The 19,221-nt window shown below is 40.1% G+C and overlaps 2 protein-coding genes across 3 annotated transcripts; one reads left to right on the top strand and one right to left on the bottom strand.

The window, feature by feature from the left end:
- Window positions 1-722: 722 nt before the first annotated feature.
- On the top strand, window positions 723-15,123 carry LOC102700299 (probable LRR receptor-like serine/threonine-protein kinase At1g74360). Its single transcript, XM_040526758.1, has 3 exons — window positions 723-922; window positions 12,688-12,776; window positions 12,897-15,123. Exons 1-3 carry the CDS (start codon window positions 723-725, stop codon window positions 15,104-15,106), a joined length of 2,499 nt encoding a protein of 832 aa, XP_040382692.1. The 3' UTR covers window positions 15,107-15,123.
- A 2-nt stretch (window positions 15,124-15,125) lies between these two features.
- Window positions 15,126-18,817, bottom strand: LOC102700586 (4-hydroxybenzoate polyprenyltransferase, mitochondrial). Of its 2 annotated transcripts, none has more exons than XM_040526800.1 (9): window positions 18,242-18,817; window positions 18,024-18,159; window positions 17,678-17,799; window positions 17,374-17,443; window positions 17,135-17,284; window positions 16,917-17,052; window positions 16,732-16,828; window positions 16,283-16,641; window positions 15,126-16,207 (listed from the first exon to the last, which is right to left on the bottom strand). In XM_040526800.1, the coding sequence occupies exons 1-8, from the start codon at window positions 18,673-18,675 to the stop codon at window positions 16,572-16,574; spliced, it is 1,215 nt and encodes a 404-aa protein (XP_040382734.1). In that variant the 5' UTR covers window positions 18,676-18,817; the 3' UTR covers window positions 15,126-16,207; window positions 16,283-16,571. The 2 variants fall into 2 exon arrangements, with proteins under 2 accessions (XP_040382734.1, XP_006664985.3); XM_006664922.3 differs by having other exon boundaries at window positions 15,126-16,190.
- Window positions 18,818-19,221: the final 404 nt, after the last annotated feature.

Raw genomic sequence — 19,221 nt, 5'->3', positions numbered from 1 at the left:
GGCTTGTCTGCCTCTACGCTCGAAGGCTAAATGACAATGACAACATCTGGGACCATGCGTTGTTCCTTTGATACACATTACTTCTCGTCAACATGATCCACAATAAAACCAAAACACTCGATACGTTTTCACCATATTTCTCATATTTGATATATTCATGTTTTACAGTATAGTTTACATGCATGTATAGATAGCATGATATGAATTTTGTAGTTTACATAGTTAATATCACAGTTTATTTATGGAATAAATTAATAGTCTGGCTACACCAAAGGATACCATTCGAACAGTATACGCAAACGAAACAGAAAAAGGACGGCGTTTGTGCACTTCAAGCCTCCGCCCACCTCCTGTCTTCGTCGCCTCCGAGCGTCTGCCTGCCTGCCCACCTCTGCATGTCGCTGCGCGGTGCGTCGCCACACCGCGCACCACACACCACGCACCACCCGGCACCCGCCTCCGCGCATCTGCCCATCTCCACACGCCGTCGCGCTCTCACCGCCATGTGTCATGCGCCTCCCACCTCCGTGCTTCGATGCGCCTCGTGTCGCCATGTGTAGCTGGTACCAGATGATACCACTAGTATGATAGCGCCGCTCGAAGAGGGCAACACGAATGGCCAGTAGAGTGGGGAGGCACGGAGGGCGGACGGAGATCAGCGCCGGCGGAAGGGAGAAGTGTGGATAGAGATTTGCGTCGCAGGCGGCCATCAGCGCCTAGCGATGGGGAGCGACGTGACACGAAGACATTGCAGGGGAAGCAGCTCCGACGGCGGCGTGACCGTGGGGAGAGCATCGGTGTGGAAGGAGCATGGGGAAGTTGGGTTGGCAGGCGAAGGAACGGCATTGGAGAAGCAACGCGCCATGCATAGGAGAATCGGCACCGCCGATGCTCCCGTCCGGACCGACTGCCGTCCGTTCACGTAAATTAAATCATTATGCGCATATATATTTAACATTTTCTATACTTTGTTGTACAGCACGGGCTCATAAATAGTATGAATTAATGGTTGTGCTCCTGATTGTTGCGTCCTACGTCGTGCTATATATCTTCCTCTAATTAGTTAGCTTGTGAATTGCAGGTATGTCCTCACTCGATTGATATGAAATCCAAACGAATACTTACAAAACTGGCATTTTGATGTTAAACCAAACAATCAATACTCATGACCTATGTAAAACTTAACAGCTGTCTGGTAGGTACTACACTTGTACTCTACCTGCAATCAGCATGCCAACTTGCGCCGATTAATCAGCTATTACTAGTACTAGCTATAATTAACCAGCTATTATTATATATATGAAGAAATAATGGATAAGCTTATCCAGTCAGGAATACTCTTGTATTAGCTACACATCTGCTGTTGGCATCACTCTTAACTAACATCGGGATAGCTGGTAACCAGCCGTTCCAAGCCAGGCCGACAACCAGCCCAGAAGGCGTGATTTAGCTGGTACGTTAATATAAGTTTCTCGGTTCCTCTCAAAAAAAAAAAATAAACATCGGGATAGCTAGTTGGCGTTGAAGCCGTTGCAAACAGCCTCGTTTAGTGACCGTTTCTGGACTAGGACCGTGCAATATTTAGCGAACTTAATTTTCATCACTGTTTTTTTTCTCCCTCCGAAACATCCTACAAACACACACATTTATACGACGTGCTGACGCACATACTCTTCCTCTATTCCTATAAACATAATTAAAGGTTAGGCTAGTATATTTTAAAATTGATGAAGTCGATAGATTCCACCTAGAAGCCTAGCTAGCCATTCGACCTGCACTCAGTCTGCTTAATGAATAATATCTCTAAGAAATATTTATATTCAAATGGTCAAAAAATTGCCATATAAACAGACAAATTTTGTATGGGGAACTTTCAACTATAAAAAACGATTTTTCTAAAAAAATTTATAAATTTATTAATTTATACAAATATAAAAATAACTTGTCACCGTAATTGAAAACTTTCTCATGGTTGAGACAAAAATATTTTAGAAATAGATATCTTCTAAAATAAAATATAAAATATAAAAATACCTAGAAAGTATTTTTCTTCGAAGACATGTGCAAGTAATGTGAATATGTGATGGAAACACCGGTCATCTTTAGTGCTGCAAAAAGAAAAAGCCAACGGCATATTTCTAGACATAAACTAATTTATGAATAAAAATTTTATATATATGTTCATAGCGATTTAAAAGTCAAAACTAAAAAATAAACTTTAGTATGTATAATCTCAAAATCAACACCAGATTTCAAGTTAAAAATTCAAATTATACTCCTTCCATTTTTTATTTGGTAATGTATACTTTTGAGTCTACGTTTGATAATTCATCTTATTTAAAATTTTATATAATTAATTATAAATTATTTTTTCTAATTTGATTTATTATTAAAGATATTTTAAGTGTGACTTACAATTTTATATATTTTTATAAAAAATTAAATAAGACAGACATTTATATAAAAGTCTACGGGTGAAATAGAAAAAAAAAACTGAGTATGTAAAAGGAAGGAGTGCATGAGCTCAGTGAACTGAAAAACTAAGGAGCGCAAGGTGCTTTCTGCAGGCCCGAAAGAGTTTACGTGGAAAACGAGCCTACGAAACCGCTACTATATGTATTATAGGCCTGGTTATTTTTAGTGGGTTAAGTAACCGATGTAAAAACGTAACAATAAATTAATATGTAATTTATTAATTAATAATTATAGAAAAATTAAATGAGAAGAGAATTTATATAGTATGTTGTACTGTCCTTGCGCAGATGCATGACATCACCAGAAACAAAGTGAGAGAGACTGCACCTGCCATCGCTTGAGCCGATGGTGTAGCACCCCTCGACAAAGCCCTCGCCGTCCTAGCATGATAAATGATTTGATTAGATAAGCAGGTAGCTAGCACCATATGACCATGTTTTTATTTTTATTTTTATTTTTTATTTATATGTTAAATCGAAAATGTTAGAATACGATGTATTGTACGTGTTGTTGACAGCAAAGACAGTTTTCAGTATTAACAGCCTCTCAATTCGTTTGCTGTGTTGATTTTTTTTTTCATTCTTTTATCACTTTTCCGGTTGATACCACCCTGGTATCTCTTAGTTTCATGTTTGGTACATCCATGAATCTTCTAATTTTAAAACGGGATACCGTATGATAGCAGCTCCTAAAAACAAAAGGGATTTGTGGATATGGTATATTTCTATTTCATTTGTGTCTTCATTCTCATGTACAGTTCCTCTACTCCCCTCGCCCATTCCATATATACAAGATGAGTGAGGGCCCATAAAGCGTATTTGGGTTGGGCCTCTATGAGCCCAAACCCAAGATTCCATAACAATGTGGACTCACATATTATGATTTTCAATTGACATCTTTTAATTGTCACTACCTTCGTATTATTATTTAAATATGATACTATTTAATTTATTTGGTCTTAGCTATATATTTTGGCGTCTAGAATACGACGATGACGTCTGACAATATGGTAAGAGTACTTATACCCATGTGATGTTAGAAATGTTGAACTAAGGACGTGTGCAATGCTGTTGGCCTGGATTATCGCGTTAGAAGATCGAGTCATGTGTAACATATTATTACATATAAATCACTAATTATACACATAACCAACATCGAGTTATACATTACATCAATTGTGTTATATGAATCATTCGCATAGAACTAGAAAGAGTAGGATAATTTAATTGAAAATTAATCTTTAGACATAAGAGAAGTCAAGTAACTAATTCACATCACATAGTATTAAACCAAACCATACATGGGCAGAACATTGGTAGCATGAGCCATCTGCACAACATTTACTCCATATATCCATTTTAATGCAAGATTAGGTACTCGATCTTTTGATAGGTTCGACTTGATAATGTGAAGACGTTCACATTTTAATGCTTCCGATCAGCAATCATCACCACCGAACAGCCACACCTACACGTCAAGCTGTTATTGACCACACTCTCATGTAATCGGCCTCACAACGAAAGTTTTTGCTCTAGTAAATAATCAAAGAAATTCAAAAGAAGAAACAAACACAATCTGAATTGCATATAAATCGTTAAGCTCAGAAATTTGGTTATCCGTGAACCGATATAGCCGTAAAACTGTAAAGTGATAGAATAATCTTAGCAAAAGCTAACTAAAAACAATGACATGTACTGAATATACACTGCTGTGGAACTACCCATTGCCTAAACACACATTTGTGATAGACGGTGGCATGATCGGTGTTGAGTGGTCAGTGATGATAAAGAACCATCATTAATGACTCGTGTTCTATAGCCCATCAAAGATGAGGCGTCGTCGGTGATGGGTACTAGTTTTGGTCCTTCACGTATAAATCATGCCAGGCTAATATTTTGATTCACCAAAGATGATATATCATCGATGACGAACTGAACCTAGTACAATCATCTATAACCGGTCTTATTTCGGTCCGTCACATATGATTGTGTGTGTAATAGGCTATTGGATCTGATCATGGATGGTCCGTCTATTTTGTTAGATTTAGTGGCAGCAGCAGCAGCAGTAGAATATAACTACGAGTGTCCTAGGGGTATCCATACCATAGGCCTAGCCATGAATTAAATACAGAGCACAAGACCTAAAATAGATTGGGATAGTATGAGTTATGTGCCCTGTTTTCATTATTCCGGACAGCTTATAAGGAATTTTGATTTGGGATCATAACCATCTGAAAGTCGACTCCGAGACTTTTCTGACGAGTGCTCATGGCCGCAAGAAACCTTCTGGTTCTATGGCAAAGTCTATTTGAATTTGATGTTGTCGACTGGGTCGAATCCAAATCCAAAACTTCTAATACTTTCTCATTTGCATTTTATTGCCCAAAGGTGATGTGGTAGTCCAAACTATTCTTTAGCTCTTTCTTGTTCAATATTATCTCTTACCTCTGCCTCATTTATTTCTTGTTAGAAAATGATACGATGAATTCTATCCCTCTCCGACTCAATGTGGCGTCTAACCAAAAAAGAAAAGGTGGGAGCCTCTTCTCGTGCTTCTTCAGATGCTTCTTCGTGTGTGAGTTTCCTTTTGCTAGCACTCTCGATAGGAGAAGCAATCTTCACCTTCCCCTTCCCCTTCGCCTTAAGAAACAAGTGCTGTCCCTGCTCCTCAGCTGCATGCATGACACAAAGCACATCAATGTTAATTACTGCCCCAAAATAATTACCCAACTCCAAAATAACACAGAAAAGAAGTTAGAAAAGAAACAAGAACTTACATTTAATTTACCGTATGTGATGGAGGTTGGATCGATCTTTTTTTCTAATTTTGGCGACCTTCTCAATTTTATTTCTAAGTTCAGGGATAAAAAAATTGTGAGCGTGGTTTGTGACCATCTCCCTGCGATTGTCTAGATAATAAAGCTGGAAAAAAAATGCATGTTACTGCAAGGGAATGATACTGTTACTGCAAAAAAAAAAGCTTTGTTACTGCAGAAAGAAAGATTCTGTTACTTACAGCTACTGCCATCCGAAGAAACACAAAGATTCATCTTTTCTTATTTTCCAAGTTTTTTAGCGACATAACAGCAACATTTCTGCTGATTTGTATGCCTGCATCAGGCGCAAGCAGCTTGCTGAAATTGATGATAAAGTGGCTACACAATATCCTGCCAGTACCAATGATACCTAGTTCTTTCCTGATATGATGCAAATCTACAACATCAGAGGTTACTCGTGGGTTCTAGGATGAAAACGGTTGAAAACATTATATTATTTTATTATATTTTACGAAAAGGATAGAAAATTTTCATATTTAAGAATTCAACTATTTAGGGTCAATTTCAATATGTCGACGATTTAAATGTTGGCAATATATATGGGGTGGCTAGCGAAGCGTAAAGATCGAGGATTGAAAATTTGGCTAGGATGAACAGTTGTGACCTCTCTAGTTTTTATTTATTTATTCAAAAATAGTTCACCTTCTGACCATAATTCGATGCTACATGTGTTACTTTTGAAAAAGTATTCTTCGCAACATGGTTCTAAAAGCGAAAAATATCAACACAATTTTTTTGGATGTTTTACTAATTATTTTAAAAAATTTAAAATCTCGTAAAATTTAGTAAACCCTACCACAGCTTACCGAAGCCGCACCGTGATGGCTAACGCGATTATTGCAGTTGTGTGTACCATGGGTAGGTTCCCATGTCCAGTTGGCCACGATGGTTAACCGGAGAATCCGGATCAAGATGGTCCATGACATACTGAACAAGGTCCCTTGATCCATGACCAACCACTTTGAACTTGAAGACCCACGGTAAAGCCCAATCTTCAGGTCTCTCCCTCTCATCACCGTTCAAATTGGCAAGCATCTGATGGTCGTATCGTGTGTTCACTGAAGGCCCCGCACGCTCCTTGGCTATGAATTCACTCACATCCAACTTCTTTCTAGGGATCTTCTTTGTCCGAGGTGATCTGTGTTCGACTAGTGCCCCTTTATTATTCCTACCTCCTAGATTCAACCACCTTCCTCTTTGACCTATAAACACAATACCAATGTAAACAACAATATATGCACATCGCAGAATTTTCAGAAAAACATGTAAAGAGAAAAGAATCTAGCTCCATCCTTTTCTCTTTTGCTCATGTCTATAAGCCAAAATTTAAATTTTTAACATTAAATTTGGAGTAGATTTTAAGGTTTTTCATCGTAGTTTATTTTTCGGTCTTGACTTTTTAGAATGCTAAGAATATGTATATAAAAATTTATTCGTAAATTATTTTTTATCTACAAATATGTCTTTTGCCTGTGGATCTGCCACTGCCCCTGTCGGTTCTGCTAGTGAAGTCTGGTCTTCACCCCCTGCGGCAGTTGAATCTGCTGGTGAACTCTCATCTTGACCCCTTGCATGTTGCTGTCGCTCGAGGGTTTTCATCTTGTCCTGTTGCTGGTATACTTGATTGGGTTTGGGTTTGATCAGAACAGGGGTCCAAATTCTGATCAACGTCTACCTTTGCAACGTTTAAGGCCTTGCCACCATTTGTACCGACATCACTGCATGCTCAGAACTAGGTGGAACACACGCTACTGCAGAAGAAAAGACATGTTCCTACGATGCTCAACCTATAACTTCTTTGAATCACAGGAATGAAAAATAGAGGAATATGAAAAACATAGGATTCTAACAGAAATATAGGTGTAAAACAGAGGATTGCAAAACACAGGAAAAACGTAGAATGACCGTTTGATTGGACCACAGAAAACACACGGGAATTTAAGGAGAGATATAAACTCAAAGGATTTTTTCCATGAGGTTCAACCTCTCGTTAAATTTTTTTCAAAACTTGTATAGGAAGATGCATTCCATGGAATTTTATAGGATTCATTTCTTTGATTCAAAGGACTTCGTAGAAAAAATTTCTATAGGAATAAAATTCTCTAAAATTCCTATAAAATTTCTTTGAATCAAAGAGGTCTATACGTTACTGCAGAATCAAACTCAACCTAAACGGGATACAATCCATATGCATTCATAACACATTTCATAACCTCCCAAAAAAAACAATTTTCGTTTCTAACAACCCTATTGGACATAGGTTTTTATCTCTTAACTACTTTCCATTTCATGCCATATGTTTTCTTTCCCGTTGACACGTGGAGCATACGTTTTGGATACGGACCATTACATCTTCTAGTGTCTTAAAATATGACAGTAAAATCACAGTGCCTAAGAAAATCTACGCCAGAACCATAAACTACCCATAATTCACTGAACAAATAGAGCTATATAAAAATCCAAAACCGCACCAACTGCATATAAACCAAAAAACAATCATCATAATCAACCATGTGTTACTGCACATTGTTCCTACCAACTGCCAAAAAAACTCAATCTACCGTTCCCTCTATTCCATGTTACTATAAGATTTTCTAGTCTTATCTGTATTTATAACTATGCTTATAAATCTAGACATATATAAAAGTATATATATTTTTATACGGATAAATTTAGAAAGTATTATATTATAAAACTAAGTAAGAAGTATATTTTTTACACCCACACTAGGGCTGTCAACGAGCCGATTGAGCTCGAGCGAGCCGGTCTGTCTAGGCTCGAGTTTGACACAAGCTCGAGCCGAGCTCGATTCGAGCCTAGCAAACCTTCGAGCACTTAGACAAGCTCGGCTAGGCTCGCGAGCTCCGTTTGGATATATGATATAGTTATTTTGATGATATTTTTTAACAAAAACAATAATTTAAGTCAATGATATTAAATTTATTATAAATAAGATTCAAACTTAATATATAATACTAATTATAAATTAATTTATTATTTAAATATATAATAATTTATTCTTATTCTATTATTTCATCAAATAAAAAAATAAAATAACATATATAGGTAAGCTCATGAGAAGCTCGAGCTCGGCGCCAGAAAGCTCGCGAGCTTTATGTCAAGCAGACTTGGCTCGTTAGGAGCTCCAACCGAAGCTTCGAGCTTTTTTGACAGCCATGACCCTATCGTTGAAGCCGCAAATGCCAGCAAAGGAGAGCAGAGTGAACCGCCCGCCTCTGGCGCCAACACGTGAGAGGAGAGGGAAATCGACCGTTGCCTCTGGAGACGCTCGTCACCATGCCTTTCGCCCACTCCGTCCCTGCACACTGTGCTGATCTCGCCGAGCAAAATCGCTCTCCGCTGACAAACCATTGGCACTGAAGTAAAGGGCCTATGTGTGTCAGTGTGTGGAGACGTAACACCTCAGTTTGTTCAAAGCCTAGTAGTAGTATGTGTTTAATCTAATTGGTCTAAAAATGGATGTGTACAGTGGTGGTTTAGTACTATTTTAGAAATTTAGATAGGTGAGTGTCTCCTTATAAGTCTTGGTGCTCCAGTTATATTATCTCTGATGTTACATAAAGCGAGGACAAAAATGTAAGCGGACTATTATACAAACGTGGGTCACTCGGGGGTAGGGTTGTGGGGTAGCCGGATAAAAATATAGGATGAGTTAGATTTAATTGTCTCTCCCATATAAGTTTTTCAATTAAACATCTTCGCATCAACCTGTCACCAATCTTGCCACTGCCTCGTGTCCACTATGGTGGTGTTTAGTTGCCAAAATTTTTTGGCAAAAACATCACATCGAATATTTCACCGTATGTCGGAAGAGGTTTACGAATAAAAAAAGAATTTCACGGCTAGCCTAGAAACCGCGAGACGAATCTTTTGAGCTTAATTAATCCGTCATCAGCACATATTTGTTACTGTAGCACTTATGGCTAATCATGGACTAATTAGGCTCAAAAGATTTGTCTCAAGATTTCTTTGATAACTGTGCAATTAGTTTTTTGGTTTATCTATGTTTAATGTTTTATTTATATGTCCAAAAATTCGATGTGATGTTTTTGGAAAAAAAATTAGAAAACAAGGCCTATGTCTAATTAATATCCCTGGTCGTGTCAGCCGAGCATTAATTGCCGATGGTCGGCGAAGGCCCAAACTGGAAGACTGTCGGGCTCCAGGCAATGGTGTTTTAGATCAGCATGGGTTCTGGCTAGGTCATGGCCTAGTGATAGTGATATGTACTTGATATAATCATAATTGAATATTATTGTAACACGTACTATATTTTCATATTTATCATTATAGTTCTTTAAGATTAATAACATTATCGATTAATAAATATGTGCTTTATTTAGGAGACTACTTATGCTGCAAGGAACGCTTTCTTCATATGTTCTCTAATTAAATATCACATATATAACATATACAACTAAATCATTATCACATATATTAATTGATGATCATGTTTCATGTGTCTTGATATGAGATCGATCATATGAACACTTGTTTAAGAACATGATGTTGGATAGATCCAACGTGAGATCTATGACAGCTATATATGATATGTCATCAGTATTTTCATTCAGTGTTCATGTATAATGCTTAGTCTTCAGATTATTATGGTTTTCAACATGCGTAGTAGATTGCTTATACGCTACAACGTGATTGGATAGTTATAAATGTAGTCTTCGGACATAACATGAAATATACAGTGGGATGTGAATAATCAAGATGAAATTTACCCCTACACTAGAGATATCTCTGAGTTCCTCGGTGTTACATATTATGGAAGTGCATGGTTATGCTAAAGGCGATTGAGGAATCAATCATAAATTAAGTAATCTATTACGAAATCGAGTGGAAGATTGAGCTATCAAAAGGACCGCACCTACCTAGTCTTGAGCTTAATTTATATCATCAAACAAATGGATTAATACAAAAATAGACTATAGGTTCAGTGGATTTAATTTTTATGTTTACTCGGCGGGTCAATATGTTCTACTGGGAACCGTTTTTGGCACATGGACCAAAAATGAGTTTTCGGGTTGCAACCGAGTTTTCATGAATATATGGCCCACACACTTAATAGGATGAAATACAAGAATTAAATGTTGGTCCAGGCTTAGTTTGGATAGGGATGTGAGTAGGACTCATATGGTCCTTGGAGACCCGATTTTAGGTCTTACATATATACGGGGGCTATATACAGGGGCTAGTGGTTTGGCGTGAGAAAATCTTGGCCATCTTCCTCCTGAGTCAAAACCTTAGCCGCACGCGTATGCTAGCACATCTATGCACGGTGTTCCTTCCCTGTATGCGTGTATACCAGAAGAGGCATCATCTGATTACGATGCTGATCGTTAAAGTTGCGTCGACTAATTCCTCTACATGGACGTGCGTCGGATCGCCGATATTTTGACTTTTAAGTATATTTTTCCGCTGCACGACGTGCCGTTACTAAACGATCCATCATCTTTTACTTGCATGGTTCCTGATTTACATGGTAGAAATTTTCGTTTTACTTAACCTACTCCTATCCCTATGTTATATCATGAAACAGAAGAGATTAATTCAAACCGGATCAAAAAGATAATTCTAGATGGAAAACTGATACGAATAAAAGCTATATTATCGTATTGTACAACTCTACATCGTTAACTAACGTGTAGTGAAGCAACGAATGTGTTTTAAGCCTGATAATTTCTACCTAGCTTGGACCATGGTGTGAACCTACAACTAAAGTCTAGTTTGTCTGCGTCATGCTCTCGTGGTAGTAGTATACTAGTATCTTTCGGCCCTCGATTCCACCGTATCTTTTATGGTCAAAGGATGGGTCAACTAACTAATATTAATTGCATGCGGCCGTCTTTTCGCTGTGGCTGTTCTAACTGTCACAGCTGCTTTTTGGCAAGAGCACTGTGGTTGGGTTGGTCATGGCTTTTCTCAATTTGTCTCTCATTTTCTGCGCTCTCCGTTTTACGTGTGGAGAGGATTTACCAACAGATTTAAAAATGTTTAATTAGGATTTAGACATTAAAAATATACTTCTCTTTTAAGAGAGCATAAATTTGACTCCAGAAAATAAAAAAGCAGACAATGTCATTGCCCTTGCCTCTTACCTTATCATCGCTCACCCTCCCTTATCATCTTGCATGCAAGTAATCACTATGAGCACCACAAGTTGAGAACAAGGGGAATCTGTTTTTTTTTTGGGTAAATAATTAGGAAAATTGCTAGAGCCAACTTTTCACACATAAACACAAAATTTAAAGATTGGGATTTTGGAATCATTGAACTTTGACCTTCAAACATTTTTTTTTAAAAAAACTGCCACGTTAGCCACTGGTTAATTTACCGAGTGATTTCTCGATTCGTACCAATTCGATAAATCCAATAATGATCAGTTAGGGTCGCATTATACATATAGTGAGTAAAAAAACAAATATATTAAATATACTATGATAAAAGAATCATTAAATCAATTCTAAAATTCAATTTAAGTATTTAAAACTAAGTTCATAAGCAGAAGGAGAAGCAAAACAGTACTGGACTTAGTTTTAAATCGACATGCATCCGCCTCCGTCTCGGTGATGGGATAACCTTTGATGGTGGCATTGGATCTCCATTTTCTGTTTCTATTTATACTTATAAGCCAAAATTTAAGTTTTTCGAACTTAAATTTAGAGTTGAATTTGAGGTTTTCTCACCAAAGTTTATTTTGTAGCATTGGGTTTTAGATTACTAAAAGTATGTATATAAAAATTTTATTTCCAAATTATTTTTCGTTTTCAAATATCCCCTCTGGCTTTTGCGAACAATCACCTCATTAGAACTTGCAGTCAACTGTACATGGCATTTTGTGGCCAGCCGGCCAAAATGTCGACGACTTGATGGAGGTATTACACAAGTCGCCGGTTAGAGTCAAAAGAAACGGACTCGATAGACAAAAAGGACTGGCATGATTATGATTGGAGTCTCTGCTCTGGCAAAGGTTGGCCGAGTTCAGCTAGCTCACGCCGAATTTCTGAATAAGGCCTACAATTTATAGAAAACTATTTAGAACTGCAGTAACTCAATATTTTAAACAGATTAACTAGCTTCAAAGTAACATATATAATCACGAGTCGCTGGGTAAACAAGCCAGGAAAAAGTGTACATTTTATACTGGTCATTACTGCATATTATACTAGGTTCAAGATAGTTCCAGGAGGTATAAAAAGGTTATGACGTAAAGTAGGTGTAACCACTATATTTATATCACCAAAATGGAACCTGTAAACATGAAACGAAGAGTTTAGGGGCTTAACTGTACGATTTGTTAAAACGAGTGGAGTGTGTGTGTGTGTGTGTATATATATATAAATAAGGCTAGAAGAGTGCAGAGTACATAGCTCTGAGAACACTACCATGTCTTACCAGATGCTCAATGCTCTTCTCCTCCAAGCACTTCTTATCGGTACGTATGCACATGGTTCACCATTATCATCATCACCATTTCGGTTTTTTTTTTTTTTTTTCTTTCCCATTCTGAACTTGAGCTTGATGTTGCTCTCTGACCTGCTAGTCTGCTACACAGCTCATATGATTCATGGGCAAAGCGATAAGGAAGTTCTTCTTGAGCTCAAGAACTATCTGCAAACGCAGAACCCAATAAACCATGGCGCTTACGTCAGCTGGTCGGAGAATGAGGCCTCACCGTGCTGTTGGAAAGGCGTTGGGTGCGATGTTGCTGGGCATGTCAATTCCCTCGACCTCTCGAACTCAAACATTGCCGGTCCATCATTCAGCGGCTTCTCACGCCTCACCGGGCTTACCCACCTAGACCTCTCATCGAACAGCATCACCGGTGAACTCCAGGATGATCTCAAGCACTGCCAGAGTCTCCAGCACCTCAACATATCCAACAACCTCATTGGTGGCATTTTTGATTTGTCCAACCTGATCAACCTCCGAACGCTGGACGTATCCCAGAATCGGTTCCTGGGAAGGATGGACAGAAACTTCCCAAGGATATGTGGCAATCTAACTTTCCTCAGTGTTTCCAGCAACAGCCTCACAGGCAGGATAGATAGACTATTTGACAGCTGCTCGAGGCTGAAGCATGTTGATCTCAGCTGGAACAGCTTCACCGGCATGGTCTGGCCAGGCATCGAAAGGCTTAGACAGTTCAAGGCCAACAACAACAACCTCACAGGGAGAATTTCTCCTGGCATGTTTACAGCAGGGTGCAAATTGCACTCACTGAACATTGCCATCAACTCTTTGTACGGCAGCTTTCCAAGCTCCATTGGCAATTGTTCTAACCTGAAATTCCTTTCAGTTTGGGGAAACAGCTTTGATGGATCTATACCACCAGGAATTGGCTCAGTTGCAGGGCTTGAGGAGCTGGTACTTGCAAGCAACAGCTTTGACGGAGATATTCCGATGGAGCTCACGAACTGTACCAACCTGCAATATCTGGACATCAGTGACAACAATTTTGGTGGGGAGGTGCAAGATGTCTTTGGGAAATTAACAGCCATGAGGAGTCTCTTACTCCAGGAGAACAATTATACTGGTGGTATTACCTCCTCTGGGATTCTCCAGTTACCGAATCTGATTGTACTTGACCTATCCTACAACCAATTCTCTGGTGACTTGCCCACTGAAATTAGCAGCATGAAGAATATCAAGGTTCTCATGCTTGCTGAAAACAACTTCGCTGGTAAAATCCCACCAACGTATGGTCAACTTCTCAGGCTCCAAGTATTGGATTTGTCCTTCAACAGTATTTCTGGTGAGATTCCACCGGACATTGGTAACCTATCATCACTTCTCCTTTTGATGCTTGCTGGGAACCGAATTTCAGGTGAGATCCCGAGGGAGATAGGAAATTGTACCAGCTTAGTTTGGCTTAACCTTGCTGGAAACCAGCTAATGGGGCAAATCCCACCGGAGATAGCAAATATGGGGAGGAATCCAAGCCCAACATTCATGGAGAATCGAAAGAAACCTGAACTTTTGGAGGCTATCACCAGCAAATGTGTCGCTGTAGAATGGATTCCATCAAGTTATCCAGAATTCAACTTTGTTCAGTCCCTAATGATGTCTCAGAAGAACTGCCAAACCATATGGAATCGGGTTGCTATGGGGTATGATGTACTTCCAATATCTTCACCACTGCGAACAGCATTAGGATATGTTCAGTTGTCAGGAAATCAGCTGTCTGGAGAGATACCATCTGCTATCGGCACAATGAGAAACCTCAGTTTGCTGCTACTTGATGGAAACCGGTTATCTGGACACCTACCAGCAGAGATTGGTCATCTTCAACTTGTTGCTTTGAATATCTCAAGCAATTTTATCTCTGGAGAAATTCCCTCTGAGATTGGCCGCATGGATTCACTTGAGAGCCTTGATTTGTCTAGCAATAACTTCTCTGGTGCACTCCCATCAAGCCTTAATCAACTCACTAAACTGAGTAGGTTCAATGTGTCATACAATCCGCTTCTATCAGGCGATGTTCCAAGCAGTGGGCAGCTCTCCACCTTTGATGAACAATCTTTTCTGGGAGATCCACTGTTATCTTTCCACGTACCAGCAGGTTCCAGCTCTGATTTTAGTCCCGGCGAGTTCTCATTATCTGATACAGAGGAGCATCCTGCAAAAGAAGAAATCATGGTGACAGCAATTGCATTCCTTGCATTCTTTTTAGTGACCTTGATTATCAGGGAATTTCATACCTTCCTGTACTTGTATTTTATAGTATCACGGAAAATTGCCAACTGTAGGATTCTTCAGAGTTGAAATGCTGGATAAGTTAGAACAATAACTGTACAGACAAATACCTTGGAAAAGCGACTGTGTCCCTTGCTGATTTCATATATAAAATATTTAATAGACAATGGCGCACTAGTCATGCCCGCTTACTCACTTTGGTGTCATCAGTTCAACGGAGGCTTCTGACAAGATGACAAAGGACATGCAACGGAAAAGGCTTGGTTGTGAAGATTGGAGAATTACCATTCTCAACCAAACCCCTCCATAGTTTATACAGAAACCATAAATAAATGCACTGTAACTAACCTTGTTATAAAAATGACCACATCGTAATGTACTGCATAAAACACTATCAGATCAAGGTCGCTGTTAGCATCGATAAAGTTTCTGGCAAACTTGCTTCTTCTTGCTTAACCAGTGTTCTTACAATGCATGGCAACATGCCAACTCAAATAGTCATAAGTGGACGATCTCCTTTTTCTGAAAAAAAAAGTTGGTCTTATGAAAACTCAGTGCTCTTACAACCATGTAATCATTTGGCAATGTGCCTCTTTTATGAATCATAGCCATCTGTTGACACTGGGGATCTCTTCCAAGGTTGGTCAAAATCCACAACGACAGCTGGCTATATATGAAGCAGTGTTGCCCGATATACAGCTCCTCTTCCATTACAACTGCCCAAGCAATTTTGTAGAATGAAACACCATGAAGATCTCATGTAATGTAGTCAAGAAAGATGAAATAAATTATAAATTCCAGAGCTATTAAGGACCTATTCTGATTACAGGATTTTCGTTGGATTTTTGGACGAATACTGTTCACAAGAATTTTTTCTTTTCCTAACATTCGGATCACATTAACCACCAACGGGGGGGGGGGGGGGGGGGGGGGGGGGGGGGCAGCGCGATTTACAGTTTAGCCCCCTAAAAGTAATATTGGGCGTTGAGCTGAATTACAACCTTGAGGACTATTGGTTGGCCAATTGGCGTTGTACCAGAAGAGTTACATAAATGTACAATGATGCATTCTGCATCAATAATTTGTCATGTTTCTTGTTTATCTTTTGAACGGAAGATAGGAAAACATTGTCATGAAGTGCTCAGGAAATAACCTGTGTAACAGAAAACCCTATTATGAAGTTAATGCCATAATGTTATACTAAAATAGAACAAAAGCCAAAGATATAAGAAATATATAACTTACAGAATTTCATTCTGCAACTTGATGCATAAAGTAGGTCATACCAGTCGACAACTTGGATAAGGGCTTCCATCCAATAAATAGAGCAATGCGATGCACGGCATGATATGGAATTGGAACTAGCCATAGAGGAAACCTAAGCCCTAACTCCCCATCCGAATCAACTCCCAATTCTTTCTAGGTTTGTCCATCCTATATTTTACCAAGAGTCTTTCTATTCTATCAAAACTATGAAATGCCACAAAAAAAGAAACACTACCATGAACCATCATGCATTCATGGCTAATATTTATCATGATACAAGTCGTCCACATAAAACTCCACCAAATACCAAAGCTCCAAACCATTTATTGGACACAAATCTGCAGAGTATCAATTCAGTTAAGTGAGTTAATCATCTCATAGACAACAAATCAATGAACATAATTATGGTTCAGTGTAGAAAAACATACTTCCTGTTGCAATCCTGGCGGTCAGATAAATCAACAGTTGAAATCTGCCATGCTAACTGCGCAGATGCCGCAGCAAGAAAAGGATAGTAAGGCCATGCTGTCCGTCATAACTGAAGTCAGTAAGTATCATGTATGCTAACAAATATTTCATAAAAATAAGACATTTTATGATAACATTCACAAACCAAGGTCAGCACTGTAGCCACTGAGTGCTAAGCTACCGATGCATGCAGCACCGAAGCCACTAATCCATTGCTTCGTTGAATCTCCAAACCTTAATGCTGTGGACTTGACCCCTACTTTGAGGTCATCTTCTTTATCCTGGCTTATACTTTGATAAGAAATTACCATTTCTACAAAGATGTCATCACTAAGGTAAGTGAAAAAAGGAATAGTAAGACACCTGATGTGCATATATGGTATCATATACGAGTGTCCAGCATACACCAGCAGTATACAGTGGAAGGATGATGGCAGGATCTAAACTTCCTTTGATGGCAGCCCATCCTAACAAAGCACCCCAATTGAAGGTCAAGCCAAGATACGCCTGAGGCTGTAACAAAAGAACTAAAATGAACATAATTCATCACCCTCTGTAAACTATGTTCACATTATTGTGATTTCCATGTGTTTAGTGCATACCCAAAATGTGAATCTCTTCATCAATGGATAAGAGAAAACCAAAAGAAGCGAAGATGCCCCAAGAATACGACTGCAGGAGGAAAATAATCCAGTGATATAGAGGTAAATATTATTGTACTGATGTAAAAAAATTGCAGAAAAATCAATTACAAATTCACACCTTGAATATTTGTTAGGTGAATGAGAAATTAGACATAACTATATTCGGGTTTTGCATTCCAAACATAGAATACAAAAAACCTAGTTTCACCATGTATCTCTGTGCTCTTTTCTATAGTCATTTAGTCACACAGGGCCAATGTACCTATAGTTGTTTAGTTGGACAAGAATGCCCAATCCGAGTAAAAGCTGGAATCCAAGGAAGCCCACTCCTTGCATAGGGGTTAGAACACCTGAAGCGAAAGGCCTGCTTTTGGTACGCTCAACCTAAAACAAAAACAATAATACTTGTCCTATCAAAGATCAAGATGTTAAAATCTCATCAAACGGTAAACTATTTTAAGTTGCTGGTTGACCATTCCACTGCATTCTTCTTGGGGCAACTGGTGATATAGTGATGGCATTTCATATGATTATTGCTTTTAGTTTCAAAATTGCAACATTCTGAAAGGCATCGTACAATGAAATGGAAATGATTTGACACAAATCACCTTGTTATCAATGTCTCGGTCAAGAAGATCATTGACCGTGCATCCGGCACCTCTGAGAAGGACGGCTCCACATCCGAAGAGTGTGGACATTCTCAGGTCAGGCAGCTCCCCTGGCATCGCTGCCATTGTGATTGACCTACCAAGAAACAGTTCCAGCCTCTGTTAACCCCGAAATCCCGAAATCATAGTAGTATAGTAGATATATAGTAGTATAGTACCAAAAGCAGGGCCACGCGAGGAGCCAGGTGCCGATGGGCTTGTCGAGGCGGGCAAGCATGGCGTACGGGCGCGCCGGCTGCGGGACCCACCTGTCCACCCACGAGGACGGAGGCGCCGCCGCCGGGGACGGGCGCGGCGGCGGTGAGGGATCCCCATCCGCGGAGCCGTCGGGGGAGGCGGAACTAGAGAGGGGGGAGTAGATCGAGAAGGTCGCGGGAAGCAGGATCGCCCTGGCGACGCAGGAAGGAGAAGAGACGGCAGGCGGATGCGACCAGCTCCGGCGGCGGCATAATGGAGTGAAGTATGGGGCAACGGGGCTGGGGCATGGTTGCCGGGTAGGCGGAGGCGGCGAGAGGGCGGAGAGGAAGAGGGGGAGCGGGGCGCCGCGGCGGCGGCGAAGGAGGCCGGCGGCGGCGGCGCGGAGCAGAGCCATGGGTGTGGGTGGGGGGCAGTGAGCGGAGTTGACGACGACGGGTGGAAGCGGCGGCGGCGGCGGCGGCGAGGTGGCGGCCGATAAGGCTCGCCGGCACGCGGAGGGGAGGAGGCGCGGGCTCTCGCCGTGCGCTCGACAGGCATGGGCGCGGCGCATGGCCCGTTACAGTACGGAGTGGGCATGACCTAATGGGCCAGCCAGGCTGGCACGGACAGGCATGGCCCGTTACAGTACGGCCTGGTAAGGCACGACCCGCACGATACATGTAGGGTGTGTTCCGTTTGCTGCATACCGCGGTCGGCGGTCCGTATGATCAGACCTGGCTCAACACTGGTTTCAGATAAGCATTTTTCACTTGTTTGGTAGATTGTATTTGTTTTGTTTGGCTGTGTGGAGAAGTTGTTTGGTTACTTGCATTTGAATTAGACAAGCATGTTATAGCGAATGAGTGAGAGCCACGTATTCCTTTTTTGCATGCGCTAGCTAGACCAGGAAAAACACAGCTTAGATTAGTTTCCGTGCGGCCAGGCCTTGGTTTGCTTTTTG

Source organism: Oryza brachyantha, chromosome 8 (assembly GCF_000231095.2).
Source record: "Oryza brachyantha chromosome 8, ObraRS2, whole genome shotgun sequence".
Classification (NCBI taxonomy): Eukaryota; Viridiplantae; Streptophyta; class Magnoliopsida; order Poales; family Poaceae; genus Oryza; species Oryza brachyantha.
The sequence above is the reverse complement of the archived record's forward strand: the minus strand, read 5'-3'. Positions and strand labels throughout refer to the sequence as shown.

What these genes read in the sequence shown, in the direction of transcription:
- LOC102700586 (XM_040526800.1), bottom strand. Translation starts at nt 18,675, where the DNA reads ATGGCTCTGCTCCGCGCCGCCGCCGCCGGCCTCCTTCGCCGCCGCCGC. An exon ending in ACCGAGACATTGATAACAAG is followed by an intron (nt 17,800 to 18,023) that starts GTGATTTGTGTC and finishes TTTTTGTTTTAG; the next exon opens with GTTGAGCGTACCAAAAGCAG. An exon ending in CGCCAGGATTGCAACAGGAA is followed by an intron (nt 16,642 to 16,731) that starts GTATGTTTTTCT and finishes GATACTCTGCAG; the next exon opens with ATTTGTGTCCAATAAATGGT.
- LOC102700299 (XM_040526758.1), top strand. Translation starts at nt 723, where the DNA reads ATGGGGAGCGACGTGACACGAAGACATTGCAGGGGAAGCAGCTCCGAC. An exon ending in ACCGACTGCCGTCCGTTCAC is followed by an intron (nt 923 to 12,687) that starts GTAAATTAAATC and finishes TATATAAATAAG; the next exon opens with GCTAGAAGAGTGCAGAGTAC. An exon ending in CCTCCAAGCACTTCTTATCG is followed by an intron (nt 12,777 to 12,896) that starts GTACGTATGCAC and finishes TCTGCTACACAG; the next exon opens with CTCATATGATTCATGGGCAA.